The sequence below is a fragment of the Schistocerca nitens genome, chromosome 1 (assembly GCF_023898315.1).
Source record: "Schistocerca nitens isolate TAMUIC-IGC-003100 chromosome 1, iqSchNite1.1, whole genome shotgun sequence".
Lineage (NCBI taxonomy): Eukaryota > Metazoa > Arthropoda > Insecta > Orthoptera > Acrididae > Schistocerca > Schistocerca nitens.
The window spans coordinates 930991148-931006984 of record NC_064614.1 but is presented as its reverse complement, the minus strand read 5'-3'; the positions used below and the strand labels follow the sequence as shown (position 1 = coordinate 931006984).

General features: G+C 38.5%; 1 protein-coding gene across 4 annotated transcripts in view; it reads left to right on the top strand.

The window, feature by feature from the left end:
* LOC126193477 (uncharacterized) overlaps positions 1-15837 on the top strand; it is a 50571-nt gene that overhangs the window by 5129 nt on the left and 29605 nt on the right. For all 4 annotated transcript variants that reach the window (XM_049932689.1, XM_049932692.1, XM_049932690.1 and 1 more), the window contains exon 2: positions 2039-2232. In XM_049932689.1, the coding sequence (XP_049788646.1) occupies positions 2111-2232 (122 nt within the window). In that variant the 5' untranslated portion in view covers positions 2039-2110. The remainder of the gene's footprint in view (positions 1-2038; positions 2233-15837) is intronic.

Here is a 15837-nt window from a genome sequence, read left to right as displayed (position 1 = left end):
TGAGTTCATGGTTCAGAGTAGTTTCAGGGGTAAGACAAGGCTGCAACCTGTCTCCACTGTTGTGCATATTATTTATGGATCATATGTTGAAAACAATAGACTGGCGGGGTGAGATTAAGATATGTGAACACAAAATAAGCAGTCTTGCATATGCGGATGACTTAGTTGTGATGGCAGATTCGATTGAAAGTTTGCAAAGTAATATTTCAGAGCTAGATCAGAAATGTAAGGACTATGGTATGATGATTAGCATCTCCAAAACGAAAGTAATGTCAGGGGGAAAGAAATATAAACGGATTGAGTGCCAAATAGGAGGAACAAAGTTAGAACAGGTGGACGGTTTCAAGTACTTAGGATGCATATTCTCACAGGATGGCAACATAGTGAAAGAACTGAAAGCGAGGTGTAGCAAAGCTAATGCAGTGAGCACTCAGCTACGATCTACTCTCTTCTGCAAGGAGGAAGTCAGTACCAAGACTAAGTTATCTGTACACCGTTCAATCTTTTGACCAATTTTGCTGTTGGGGAGTGAAAGCTGGGTGGATTCAGGTTACCTTATCAACAAGGTTGAGGTTACGGATATGAAAGTAGCTAGGATGATTGCAGGTACTAGTAGATGGGAACAATGGCAGGAGGGTGTCCACAATGAGGAAATCAAAGAAAAACTGGGAATGAACTCTATAGATGTAGCAGTCAGGGCGAACAGGCTTAGATGGTGGGGTCACGTTACACGCATGGGAGAAGCAAGGTTACCCAAGAGACTCATGGGTTCAGCAGTAGAGGGTAGGAGGAGTCGGGGCAGACCAAGGAGAAGGTACCTGGATTCGGTTAAGAATGATTTTGAAGTAATAGGTTTAACATCAGAAGAGGCACCAATGTTAGCGCTGAATAGGGGATCATGGAGGAATTTTAAAAGGGGCTATGCTCCAGACTGAACGCTGAAAGGCATAATCAGTCTTAAATGATGATGATGATATGCTTCTACTTCTCTCTCTCTTCCTTTTATCTTTGACTTGTAATCCTCTCTCTCTTTCTAAATGTCATGTACTTATTCGCTCTGCACCAGGTATCTCATTCATTCTTTCATAGTACTGCTGTCTTTTCCTTTTCTCAGTCATGAGTGAACTCCCTGGTTATGAAGCCTTGCGTTCTCTAACCATTTGCTCCATCCTCCTCTTTTGAAAAAAAAGGTGCTGGTATATAGATTTTTCGTATTGTTATTAAATAGTAACCTTAATGGTGTAGTACTTACTTTTTTTTCTAAAGAAGACTGAGTTATTACATATAATTTTAACTGACTCTATCCCGCCGTATTAATTTCCAATAACTGAAGACACAGGTGACCAGAGAGGAAATTAGCTGATGTAAGATAATTGTTCTAGAGTATAGTTTTTTTATTGTTTTGATTGTAGCTATTTTTGGTTCATGTAATTACATTCTCTTGATTTACTTGCCTTTTTTTTCCTAAGTTGTCATGTTATGTAAAATATTTGGAGGCTTATGAATATTTACCCTGCTTTTCATATCTTTATTCTGTAACTTCCCTTACTGTATATGAGAAGTTTTTTGAGATCAATACAATTTTTTATAATAATTGTAATGATGATAGTAACTTTTAAAAACATAGTAAGAAAAGTTCTGGCAGACTGTAAATACTCTAGGAATAAAGGTGACCACTTACCGAACAGCAGAAGAGATCAGTCGTTGACAGATGCAGGGGGGGGGGGGGGGGGAGATGCTTAATTTCAGACTAAGTCCTTTAGAGTACAAAAATACACATCCCTGTGTGTGTGTGTGTGTGTGTGTGTGTGAGAGAGAGAGAGAGAGAGAGAGAGAGAGAGAGAGAGAGAGAGAACACTAGCTCGATAAAGAGTTTATTCTTGAAGCCAGCAAGTTCTCTTTCTCTTTTGCATGTGCCTGTTTACGACCTAATGCTTCTCTTATTCAGTGAGTGGTGTGTCCTTTACTCCTGAAGTATTTACTTTCTGATAAAAAGTTTTATTGGATATTTCTAAAGTGAAATGAAATTACTTTCCAGGAGCAGCTCACAGGAAACTCGAGATTCAGATGATGACATAAATTTCTATTTCTGGAAGTAAAACTGCTACAGATGGTATTGGGGAAAGTTAGTATGATGGCTGATGATGGATATGAAAAAGTTTGCAAAATTAAATCTTTACTAGCAGAGTGCATGGTACCACCAAGGGAATCACAGTTCTTAAATTTAGATAGGTTAGTATATCATTGACAGGAATTCAATTGTTTGTGCAGCAATTTTTGTTAAAATAGTTTTGTTTGGTGTAATGTGATGGTGATACTGTTGTTTTTTGACTGATGGTGCTATTTTGGAACTTTTGTTGACAGTAGTACAATGTCAATGACTACATGATGTGGGTGATGGCCCCCTCACTAATCGAAAAAGGAAGTTTGCATTCTCAAAAAACATTTTGTATAAGTGTCTTTAGGTCGTGAAGTAATTTTCAATAACATAAGAATCATAAGTCATGATTGGAATGTTGTTATTTTATTGAAACAAGGGGATTATGGAAGTGTCAGTTTCCACCCTTCTGCTTTTACCCGTGACGTCATCAGTATGGTAGAAATGGCTATTCTAAGCGTCTCCAATATGGTGCCAATAATGTCACTACACACACATGGCAACGAACACGAAAATACGTATAAATGAAACAATAACATCTCCCTCATAAAATACAATCAAATTAACGGGACAACCACGGGAAACTGGGGGTTTTAGGCAGGGGACAAGCTAAATATAGCAGAAAAAAAAACACACCACGATCCCAAAACACACAAAATGATGAAAAAAATTACAAAATCTACAGAAATTGGACACTTCCCTTGACCTATATAGGTCAACCGCAGCTGGTGATACCAAAACACCAACGCCTACAGCAAACACTACGAAAATTAGAATCAGTCATTTCCCTTGACCTATATAGGTCCACCATAGCTATTGATACCAAAAAACCAACACCTACAACTACGAAAAACAAAACCAACACACACACACACACACACACACACACACACACACACACACAGGGCACCATCAAACACAACAAAACGACATCTACAAACACAACCAACTCATAAAATCCGCGCCTTAATGATGTCACACACTATAACACCCTTACGCCGTGGGTCAAAGTAGCTGGGTGGAGTCGGATGCTTCCATTGACCTGAAACAAGTTACTGTACATCCGCAGTGTGTGCTAAATGACAAAGATAAGCGTATAGCACAAGTATTGTACGATTGCATGACCTGTGGACTGTTTTCTTAGCGTAGTAAATAGACTAATTACCATACTTCACTTATGTGGGCACAGATCTATTTTATAAATGTCGGTTGGGTTAACAAGAATCGTAGAGAAAAAGGACTGTCTATTGAACATTATTCAGATAGGTACAAGAAAGTGACAGCTGCTTTACAGCAGGATTATGATTTTCCACGAGCACGACATGAACAACAAGCTGCATTATTAACTTGTAATAACTAATGGAGAAAATATCTTAGCAAAATGCTACTCATGTATGGCTTATGTAGCTGTTAAAGATGAAGTGAAGACTGCTTGTAAATTGTGTGGCTTTGTTAATTAGATCGAGAGTTTGAACTGATGGTACTAAATTAGAAATAAATTGCCTTAGAGAAGGTAAATCAAGATTTAAATTTTGTAAAGTAAGTATTCTACAAAACTTTGATGGTACTCTAAATTTTTGACTTCGACACCCCAGCTTAAGTTATAATATTATCCACACCACTTAAGTGCTAATTCTCAATAGAACTTGATATTTCTAGAAAAAGTCAGTTATTAATGTTAAGTTAAATATTTCAGTAGGAACTATAGCCAAATTTTCATAATTCCAGTATTTGCATCACGGTGCATGGAGAGTATAAGTGATAGACTTTTTTGCCAAGAAGTACAGCTTTATGCTGCAGCACCAAAAGGGGACTCACAAGAAAGCTCAGAGTTTCGAGAAGAATGATGGAACAAATTTAAGTGGTTTTTCATTAATTCTGCTAGTTACAAATGTAATGCTTACCTGGTCCAATTTTCTGAAAACAGTTGCTAACTACAGAAAGTTGTACCTCATGGTTAATGAGGAACTATTTAGTAAGAGACTGCAAGGATATTTCAAAAATTTGTAAATCAATTAAAGCAACCAACCTTTAAATACAATTATGCTTTGCCATATAAATAAAAAAAAAAAAACACTTTTGCAACTGAATTTTTTTATGTGCACCAAATTTGTTTCACTAGTTCATTCCAGGTATCTTCAGTGGTGTATTATAGACCTCTGAAGATACCTAGCATGAATAGGTGTAACATGTTCGGTACTCATAAATACTTTCAGTTATAAAAGACAGAATTTTCGTTAAAAACCATAACTGGAGTAGCAGCTGAGAAGATATGACTGCAAATATTAACAGTATTTTAAATGCAAGATAAAAAAAAAGAAATTGAAAAAGATAACAAAATGGAAAGATGAATCCAAGAAAGTGTAAAAATTCAAGAGATAGGGCTGTGAAATAAAAATTTTTACACCTAAGCGAAACAGACATACCTACCTTGGTGTGTGATAGCTGGGATGAAGGTGTGGGTGTTAACAGCTGGTTGTAAACAGTGATGCAAATTCTAACAGTAGGATGGCTCTCAGCAACAGTGAAGGAAGAAGGATTAATATTGGTAACAGTACACAAAGATGGATAAATTGAAAACGTACAGTACCCAGAAATTTGACAGTAAAAATTTCCAACTGTGGAAGTATCAGTCACAAATTATTTTTCATGCTGAAAAAGTGCTCGATATCGTCGAGAGGAAACCGAAGCCAAATGAAGTTGGTGAGAGTCAAACTGCTTGGGACAGCTTAAATGCGAAGGCGATACTCATTCTATCTACTGCGATGGAAATTGACTGATTGCAGTCTGTTATGACATGCACAAGTGCAGCGGAAATGTGGGCCAGACTAAAGAGTATTCATGGACAGCAGTCCACAGTTATGAAATGGCCTTGAAGCAGAAATTTTTTGATTACTGAATGTTGCCAATGGACACAATCACACAACACGTCAGTCAGGTTGAGCCCTTGAGGGGCACAAGCATTACTGTATCTACTCGAATCTAAGCCGCATTTTTTTTCTGGTTTTTGTAATCCAAAAAATCGCCTGCGGCTTAGAATCGAGTGAAAAGTAAGCGGAAGTTCTGAAAAATGTTGGTAGGTGCCGTCACAACTAACTTCTGCCATCGTATATATGTAGCGCTACACAGGCATGCTTTGTAGGCACAAAGATATATACTGGCGCCAAAACCTCTGCGTCAGTAAAAAAAAAAAAAAAAAAAAAAAAATAATAATAATAATAAATAAAAAAAAGGGTGGAAGACGAGCTTTTTTTCTCCGCCCCGAGTTTCGACCACTGCATTTTCATACTTTATCCAACGAAGTAAATACAAATTCCGTATTGTTCATCTTCAAATGCAGCAGCATTTCAATGTACTACGAAAATCGGACTGGCAAGACTGTTTGTGATGATGTTTGTCAATATGGCCAACTCTACATTCTGAATTTTTTCCTACCTGTGAGAAGAGATGGTTGCTAATAGGAACTTTTATGAATTGTGAATCACATGCAGTATTCTCTTCACCATAAGAATAATACGAATATAAACATTTTGCCATGTATTGTCGTGTTTGCTGCTCTCTCATTTAAATCTTGTCTGCCTAATAAACTACGAAACTAGAATGACACAACAGCAAACGCGGAAGAATATACATATCATGTAATGTTTATATTTGTATTATTCTTATGCGTGATAGTGATACAGTCAGAAATGAAGCACGGCAATTGAGTAGATTTTAAAGCTAAGATGACTCTAATTTCTGTGCAGAATGTAATGTACTAAAGAGGCGTCTGCAAAGATTTTCAAAAGGAGAAAAATTTTCGCTAAACTCTCGTTCAGAACATCTTACGCAGTCTATTATTTGGTTCTTGTTGATCATTATCAAAGAAAGCAGCAGTGTAAGTGACAACAAATAGCAGTCTCTTGCCATTGTTTCACTAATGAGACGATTCCTCTGTTTTTGTAAGCGGCGGTAGCATGCACAAAAGCAAGCCATGCCGCGAGCGGCGACAGGCCGTAAACACTCATTATCAGAATGTGACAAACAATGCATGTCACAGTACAGTAATGCATTTTCAGCTTAGAGTGACATAAACACGTATAATAAAGAGAACACCACTTATCAGATCAAAGAAAAATAAGCAATCAATTCAAACCAGATGAAGCACATGAAAAAGGAAGGGTATCCGTGTAAATACGGATGGAGCGCCTCATGCATAGCAATGGCTACCTGGTAAAGCTTAACTGCTAAGCTAACGACTCGAACCAAACTCCTATAGCCGTATCTTCATTCATTTGCCCTAAATTGTGTCTCATATTACAATGGACCAACTTTGTTTCGATTTGGGTGGGGCCTAAAACTTTTCTCTCCCCTTGAATTCGAGTCTCAAATTTCAGGTGCAGCTTAGATTCGGGAAATTTTTTTTTCCTTGATTTCAAGTCTCATTTTGCAGGTGCGGCTTGGATTCGAGTGCGGCTTAGATTCGAGTAAATACGGTAGCTGATATTGGGGAACCTGTTACAGAAGCTGACAAAATGGCTAAAATTTTGGGAAGTCTGCCAGCAAAGTTTACAATTTTTTCAACTGCCTGGGACTCGTGTACTGAAGATCAATAAATGTTCGATAATTTGACTTTAAAGGTTATTGAAAAATGAACAAAAACTTTTACAATGTGGTGAAAACTCAACACCCTTTGCAGCAGCTAATGTGGACAAAATGTGCAAGTTCAGTTCAAATACCAGTAACAACAGTACGTCTAACGTGGTCAGTAGAAAAGACATTGAATGTTATTACTGTCACAAAAAGGGACATTTTCAATCTGAGTGCAGAAAACTTTTAGCAAAACTTAATATGAAAACTGATACGTCTGAGCACCAAGCTTTGAGCGCAGAACATTTGTATGTTTTTGCTGCAGGTCGTGAAAACATTTGGTTAGTTAACAGTGCTAACTGCGTCAAAACGTATGACGTCACACAAAGAGTGGTTCAACACATTTAAGCCAATTTGGTCGGATGACTCATTTGTTCAGATTGGAGACAACTCAATCGTCAAAGCAAAAGGCGTTGGATGAATTGAAGTAGTGTCATTAGTTGAGGGCAAATGGCAGCCTCACGCTTTGAAAAACATATTAGATATTCCTAAGCTAAAGAAAAATTTATTTTCAGTGGCAAGAGTCACAAAAGGAGGAATTAAAGTTATTTTTGATGACAAGAGAGTGGAAGTTCAATGTTCAGGTCTAATTGCAGCTGGAATTAAGAGGGCCAATCAGTGTTTCAAATCTTGTTAAATGTCCAGATGTACTACAGGCAAATCCTGCTTCCCTGAATTCCACCATGATTTGGCATGAGAGACTTGGGCACATTAATTTCAGTGGTCTCAAGGTTAAGGCTGATCAGAAATTAATACTTGGTTTCAACATGAAGAAAGTTGAAAAACTAAATTGTGTACCGTGTCAGTATGGCAAGATGAAAAGAAAATTTTTTAATTCAAATTTGGATTCAAGATTGAAAGTTCCTGGTGAATTTATTCATGTAGATTTGAGTGGACGGATGAGAAAACCATCTCTTGGAGGTGCACAGTAGTACAAAGTTTTCAAGGATGATTGCACTTCATACAGGTTCGTGTGTTTTCTTAAAAGTAAGCACGATATTTTTCCTGTGTTTTTGTAATTTCAGAGACAGATTGAAAGACAAACTGGAAAAAACATCAAAGTTCTGAGAAGTGACAATGAAACCGGATTCATAAATAAGCAATTTGAAGATTATTTCAATCAAAATGGTATAATACATGAGAAAACAAGTCCCTATATACCTCAGCAGAATGGCTGAATTGAACAAGAAAACAGGTCCATATCTGAGCGTGCACACACTATGTTATTAAGTACTGACTTGTCTTACAAATTGTGGGCAGAGGCAGTTTGATGTTAGGACTGCATTCCTGAATGGGGATTTGGAAGAAGAATTTTACATGGAGCAACCAAAAGGTTTTGTTGTAGAAGGCCCAAATAATGTTTGTGATCTGAAGAAGAGTCGATATGGACTCAAAGAATCACCACATTGTTGGAATAAAAAAAATTTTACAGTTTCTGACAATGTTTGGCTTTGTGCAGCTGAATGCAGACAAATGTGTTTTCCATGCGTTACCGGGCACTTTGATGATGGCGGCTTGCTTATTTGTAAAGTCTCCAAAAATACTGGAAAATTTTTTGACAGCACTGGGAACAATGTTTGAAATTACTGTGGGCAATGGAAAATACTTCTGTGGATTGGCAATTGAACACAGCTCTTCTACATAAGAAATCTATATAGGCCAGCAAAGATACATCAATTGTTTACTTCAGAAGCTCAACATGGATGATTCAAAACCAAACACAACTCCTTTTGATGTTGGAACAATGTTGCACAGTGGGCAGTCTCCTGCAAACCAGCATGAGGTAAAGGAGCCGGAAAGCAAACCTTATCGGTAGGCAGTCAGCAGCTTAACGTTTGCAGCAATTGTCTCACGGCAAGACATCATGTTCGCTGTGCACATGGTGAGGAGGTTTTTACATAATCCGGGTCTTGATCATTGGCATGCTTTTAAAAGGATTATGAAGTATCTACAGGGGACCAGGGACCTGACCATAAGGTACAAAGCTGACTACTGGACTGGGGGTCTAGTCAGATGCCGACTTTGTTGGTGGCTGTGACATTTGTCGGTCAACAACAGGCTATGTGAGCTTGTTAGCAGGTGGGCCTATGACATGGTGTTCATTTAGGCAGAAATGTGTCAGCAGATCAACAACGGAGGCCGAATACATAGCAGCTTATGATGCTGCTACTGAAGTTGTTTGGTTGCGTGGTTTTCTCAATGAACTTGGTTTTCAGTTAGACAAACCAACAGCACTCCATGTTGACAATCAAAGTGCTATTTGCCTGATTAAAAAAACACATCATCACAAACACACCAAGCACATTGACATTAAATACCATTATATACATGAACATGTTGAAAATAATGAGATTCAAGTCTATTATATTTATTCTGATAAACAATTGGCAGACTTATTCACAAAACCTTTAACAAGAGACAATTTCATATCAAATAGAAAAGCTCTGTCAATGATCTCAAAACAACCTCAATAAAGCTAGTGTGGGATCGTATTGTGAATGATCAAAGCTTTTCTGTAACAGGTGTAATACTTTCTTTGTATTCATTTTGCTGTATTCGAAATAACATGTATACACCAGTCTGTTATACTTGGTATGCACTATTCAATTTCAAGTTGACATTCGTCTGCAAATTCCGGCAGCCTGTGTATGGAAGTGGTGATTACCGAATGGCTGTACACGCACATGCACACATGCAATTGAAGTGCATGCATACATTAATGCATACCTGTACTATTGTCCAGTCATCCAACTCTTCATCATTGTGTCGCAGCCAAGCGATTCGATGTCCATACATGCCCTGCTGCATGACACGTATTGGTGTAAAAGGAGGTGGCCATGCTTGTGTGTGCAAATGTCTTGGGTAGACCAAAGGCGTCATGCTCTCATCGCCGCCTCCCTCCAGACTATACGGGCACAGTATACATGTGGCCAGAATAAGTCCATATTAATGCTTCCTACATGCTCATAGTTACCGCAGCCTTTGTAATAATTTGTAGTGTAGATTGGTCTCCCCTGTAACACCCTTTTCTGGCAATCTACTGCAAATATATGGAATAGGTAAATAAGGACGTACAAGGAAAGAAGATTCCTGCTGGAACAGCCAGCATAATTCTGCTACTTGATGTTTACTCATTCAGACCGTGGAAGAATTTTCTAGCATAATTCTGCTACTTGATGTTTACTCATTCAGACCGTGGAAGAATTTTCTAGAACAGTTCTCTGATATAATCCTACTATAAGGCTATGATGTACATATGCACCTGAAAATTAAATCTTTCATTCATAATCAGTTCGTTTTGTGAACATGTTTAGCTATGTGTGGTTCAAAAGGGGATACACACAGAAAAACGTGATACTTGTGAACCTCCTGTTAATTATTGCTTTAAAAATTATGGTAATGCTGTAAACTGTGCAATAATATTGCAATAATCAGATGTGCATGATGCGCAATTTGTTTGTGTGTGCAGCCCTTCTATGCAGTGGATAATACAACACCCCCTTATTATCTCACTGACTATCAAAGATGATGCAACACAACCTAAATATGGTAAAATAACAAAGTAGATGTCAAACGTAATATCCAGAAACAAACAGCTAAACAAATGAAACAAAATAGACAACAAACGAATAAAACAAAGACCATGAAAAAGAAAACCTTGATATTGGTTATTCCCGAACTCGACAGAGTGAGATGTTATTGTTTCAATTAAATCCTCCAGGAGCCTGTCTTTTTATGGTTGCACTGTGAAATTGCAAACAACACTATCGCCAAGTATGACAAATGTCATATGGCGAGTGTATTGCGGTATGTAGGGAAACTTAGTATCAGGTCCTTCTATCGACCAGCATACTCACTTCCAAATGTAACTGAAAACTTCAGAGAAAACCTAAGTAGACTAGACATAAGTTCTCGAGTCATACTATCATCATCGGAAGAGACTAATCATTCAACAACCAGTTAAGAAAATTACAATTTGTAAGTGGTGGATGTGTCAAGACGTCCAATGAAACATTACTCAGTGCTCTATCTGAAAACCACCTTGAAAAATTGCTTGGGAGCTCAAGCATGATACAAACATATTGGATGTAGTAGCAACAAATAGAACTGCTCTCTTTTAAAGTGTCCACGTTGAAACTGGTATCAGTGACCATGAGGCATTTGTAGCAACAATGTTTACCAAAGTAAACGGCTAAACAAGTAGAAGGATTTATATCCTCAGCAAACTAGACTAAGGGACAGTAGTATCGTATCCCAGTAAGGAACTTTAGAGGAATGTATAGAAGAACTGTATGGCTCATGTTTATGTATGTATATGTACCTAGTAGAACAGTTCATGATGATAGGAGACCCTCAGTGGTATACAGTCACTGTAATGAAACAGATTATGATGTGATATACGTAAAACAAAGCGTAGGGCTACAAATATAGACATGCTGATTGAAATGCATTTGGTTATCAAGAGACTAATGCGTCAACCCTTCAACGACTACCATAACAGAATATTATTGAATAATCTCACAAAACTGGAAGAAATTCTGGTCATAATGCTGTTAGTGCACCAAAGTCAGTGTCCATAGAATCAAACAAACATCAAAAAAAGTTTTGCATCACGTCGGTTCCGATAGTTCCGGAACCTGAACAGAAAATTGGAATAGAGATCAACATAAACATCATTTCCGCCCTTTTTATTTCTCATGAAAACCACACATTGCACATTGGACCACCATACAGAGAGACCTTCAGAGGTGGTGGTCCACATTGCTGCACACAAGTACCTGTGATACCCAGTAGCATGTCCTCTTGAATTGATGCATGCCTGTATCCATCGTGGCATACTATCCAAAAGTTTATGAAAGCACTGTTGGTCTAGATTGTCCCACTTCTCAATGGAATTGTCGTCCATGAAGATGAATGCATAGCCAATATGCTGCCAGTATGGTTGCACTATCAGTCGAAGAGTGCCATTCATGTATCGTACAGCCGTTACAGCGCCTTCCATGACCACCAGCAGCATACGTCGTCCCCACATAACGCCACCCCGAAACAACAGTTAAACTCCACCTTTCTGGTGGACTGCCCCCTTTTAGCCCCCTTGCGGCAGTCCTTTCATTTACCAGCTGTGCTTCCTTTAATTCTAGGTGACGATGCCTCTATAGCTGACTCAGTGTTACGTTTTATCCGTACAGCTGGGTTTTATCACTCGCTCTAGTGTGGGCGCTCTTGCATGATTTCTCAGGCTACACCCATTCCAGCGACTTAATTGTGACGTGGATACCAAAATAGTGTCTTTTATGGTAACAAGTTGTGTTGGTACCTCTATCAACGCTTTCCAGCTGGAGGTTCTTCGTTTGTCATTGAGTGGTTGACCTTTTACCTGATCCATCAACCACTGTAGTCTGTGTTACTCTAGTCAACTATTTGCTCTGCTCCTTTTAAGTGTCCTCTATTTTATGTTACTGCGGTGTTCATTTTTAGCTCTGTACCCCTTAGTGATCCCTCCCTCTGGATGCAGAGGTTACGCTTTTACTGTATAGGCCTTTTACAAGTATGTCTGTTTGGAACAGGGGAGTGATGACCTCAATGTTTAGCCCCCTTCAAACCCCAAAGCCAACCAACAAAACTCCACCTTGCTACACTCACTGGACAGTGTGTCTTGAGGCATTCAATCTGACTAGGTTGCCTCCAAACACGTCTCCGACAGTTGTCTAGTTGGAGGCATATGCAACACTCATCAGTGAAGAGAACGTGTTGTCAATCCTGAGCGGTCCATTCGGCATGATGTTGGGCCCATCTGTACCATGCTGCATGGTGTCGTGGTTGCGAAGATGGACCTCGCCATGGACTTCGGGAGTGAAGTTACCATCATGCACCCTATTGTGCACAGTTTGAGTCATAACACGACGTCCTGTGGCTGCACAAAAAGCATTATTCAACATGGTGGCATTGCTATCAGGGTTCCTCTGAGCCATAATCCATAGGTAGTGGTCATCCACTGCAGTGGTAGCCCTTGGGCGGCCTGAGCGAGGCATTTCATTGACAGTTCCTGTCTCTCTATATCTCCCCCATGTCCAAACAACATTGCTTTGGTTCACTCTGAGACGCCAGGACACTTTCCTTGTTGAAGAGCCTTTCCTGGTACAAAGTAACAATGTGGACGCTATCGAACCACGATATTGACCATCCAGGCATGGTTGAACTACAGACAACATGAGCCGTGTACCTCCTTCCTGGTGGAATGACTGGAACTGAACGGCTGATAGGTGCTGCTTATGTATGGTTGTTTACATCTTTGGGCGGGTTTAGTGACATCTCGGAACAGTCAAAAGGACTGTGTATTTGATACAATATCCACATCTCTCTTCAGGAATTCTGGGAACCGGGGTGATGGAAAACTTTTTTTGAGGTGTGTGTACAAGACAAAATGAAATTGAGGGTTGCAAAGCAAAAGCAGAAACATTGAACTCAAGTTTTCAAATGTTCCTTTACAAATGAAAATGCAGGGGTATTGTCCCAGTTTTATTCTTGCACCACTAAAAAGATGAGTGATACAGATATTAGTGTCAGTGGTGTTGAGAAACAGCTGAAATTGTTGAACTTGAGCATTGCTCAAGAGCCTCATTTAATCCGTGTGAGATTCTATACTGAATTTATGGTTGAGTTAACCTCTCTGTTAACTCTAATTTACTTTAGAGCCCTTGAATTAAAAAAAAAAGTGCCCACTGGTTGGAAAAGAACAGGTCACACCTGTCTCTACAAGAAAGGGAACAGAACTAATCCAAAAAACTGTCCAGTATCCTTAACGTCTATTTGTTGGAGAGTCTTAAATATATTCTGAGCTCAAACGTAATGAGGTATCTCGAACAAAATAACCATCCCTGTGCCAACCAGCATGGCTTCTGAAAATGTCAGTCATGTGAAAACCAACTCGAATTTTTCTCACGTGACACCCATGGATCAAGGCAGTCTGGTAGATGCAATATTTCTCATTTTCAGCTACGTATATTATTTAAAGTCCAAACTTACAATGTATCAAGTGAAATTTATAAATGGCTTGAGAATATTTTGGCGGAGAGGACAGAGCTTGTTGTTGTGGATGGGAAGTCATTGACATATGAAGTAACTTTGGGGTGCCCAACTTGGGACCATTGCTGTCCACGCTGTAGGTTAATTACCTTTCAGACAGTATTAATATCGGCCTCTGTTTTTTTGCAGATGGTGCAGTTATAGACCATGAAGTACAGTCTGAAAAAAACTGCACAAATCTTCAGTCAGACCTTGGATAAGGTTTCAAAGTGATGCTACAACTGACATCTTGCTTTAAATGTTCAAAAGTGTAAAATTGTGCACTTCACAAAATGAAAACCCATACTACCTATACAGTATCAACGAGTCATATTTGAAAATAACCCACTGGCTTATACAACCAGCCTCAGGTTTAAAGTTCATTATTACATTGCTGGCTATGAGACGGGCCGAGCAGCTGTTGCTTCTTCTTAGTGTTTCTTCTATTCTGTCAATAGATGGAATGACATGTTATATAACATTGGAAAGCTGAGAAATTGAACTATTTAGTGGTGTATAACACACCCCATTTCTTTTGATGTTTTGTGTGTTAAAAGCAATATTTTTCATGGTTTTTCACCAACTGTATACCAAGCAGTGCCATATCATAAAAAGTTTCTCTCAAATGATGAAATCAAGTCTGTTGAATAAAAGTAACAGTGATTTTTTTGAAATTGGTATGTCTGATAGTTCTTATAATGAAGATAGCGAGATAAATGATACTACAGATGACAGTGAGGCGGATGGAACAGGTGGTGAAAGTGACATTGCAGCAACAGTTGTGAATGTTGCTAAAAAAAAAAAAAACAGAAGATAAAAGAATGGAAATGGAGAATAAATTAGAAAAGGCCTCCCAAAATTTCATTTTCTGGTTCTAGTGGCATCAATCCTAGGGTTTAAAGACAACCCCCCAACAACTAACACCCTTAGATGTGTACAGAAAAATGATTCACGTGTCTTTGTGGGAGGATGTAGCAGTAGAAATAAACAGATGTGCAACAGATTGTTATAAAAAAAATCTCTTACTTCAAAACCAAACAGTGCTTGGTTTCCTACTATAACCAATGACATTGAAGCAAATTTTGCTTTATGTATTCTTATGGTACAGGTGAAGAAGCCAACAGTTCAGTCAGACTGGTCCTAGGTTCCTTTATTTTATACATAATGAAAATACTGACCCTGAAAACTGCCTGAACAAGGTGCAACCTGTTATTGACCATCTCAAACAAAATGTCTAAAGTGTTTACTATCCTGAAGAAGATATTGCAATTGACGAAAGCCTCATGAAATTCAGAGATACACTCTCCTACATCCAACAAAAAAAAAAAAAGAAAAAAAAAAGGCATATTTTGTAATAAAGTTCTTCAAAATTTGTGAGTCAAATAGAGGCTACTGTTCAGCATTTAATATTTACAAGAAAAAAACCTGCGCCAAGCAATAAAGAAATCCCAATTTTTAAAGCTGTTGTTATGGACATGATGCAACTGTATTTGGGCAATGGCCATACCGTATATGTTGACAACTGATACACTTACTTGTCTGTAAGGCTCGCCGTAAGGGGCACATATGCCGGAGGAAAAGTTAGATGTACAAGGAGAGACTTTTGAGTTACTTTCATGCAAGCTCATGGCTCTGAAGTGGATGGATGAAAAAGAAGTAAATATTCTTCCCAGTACCATACAGATGTCAGGGTGACAGCAACAGGAGAAAGTGGTACAAAAACTAAAACCCCAGCCCTGAAGCTCCATGCCGTTAAATGACACAGCAGTAAATGCAGTTGACAGACAGGGCCAGCAGGTGTTACCTTTCCCTCTCATGAGAAGATATGCCATAATATATATATATATATATATATATATATATATATATATATATATATATATATATATATATATATATATATCTTGTTTCAATCAGTTTAGAATTCAGCTGGCAGAGGACATAATAGGGCAGGCCACTCTACCAGACTGCAGTGCCCTTGGACT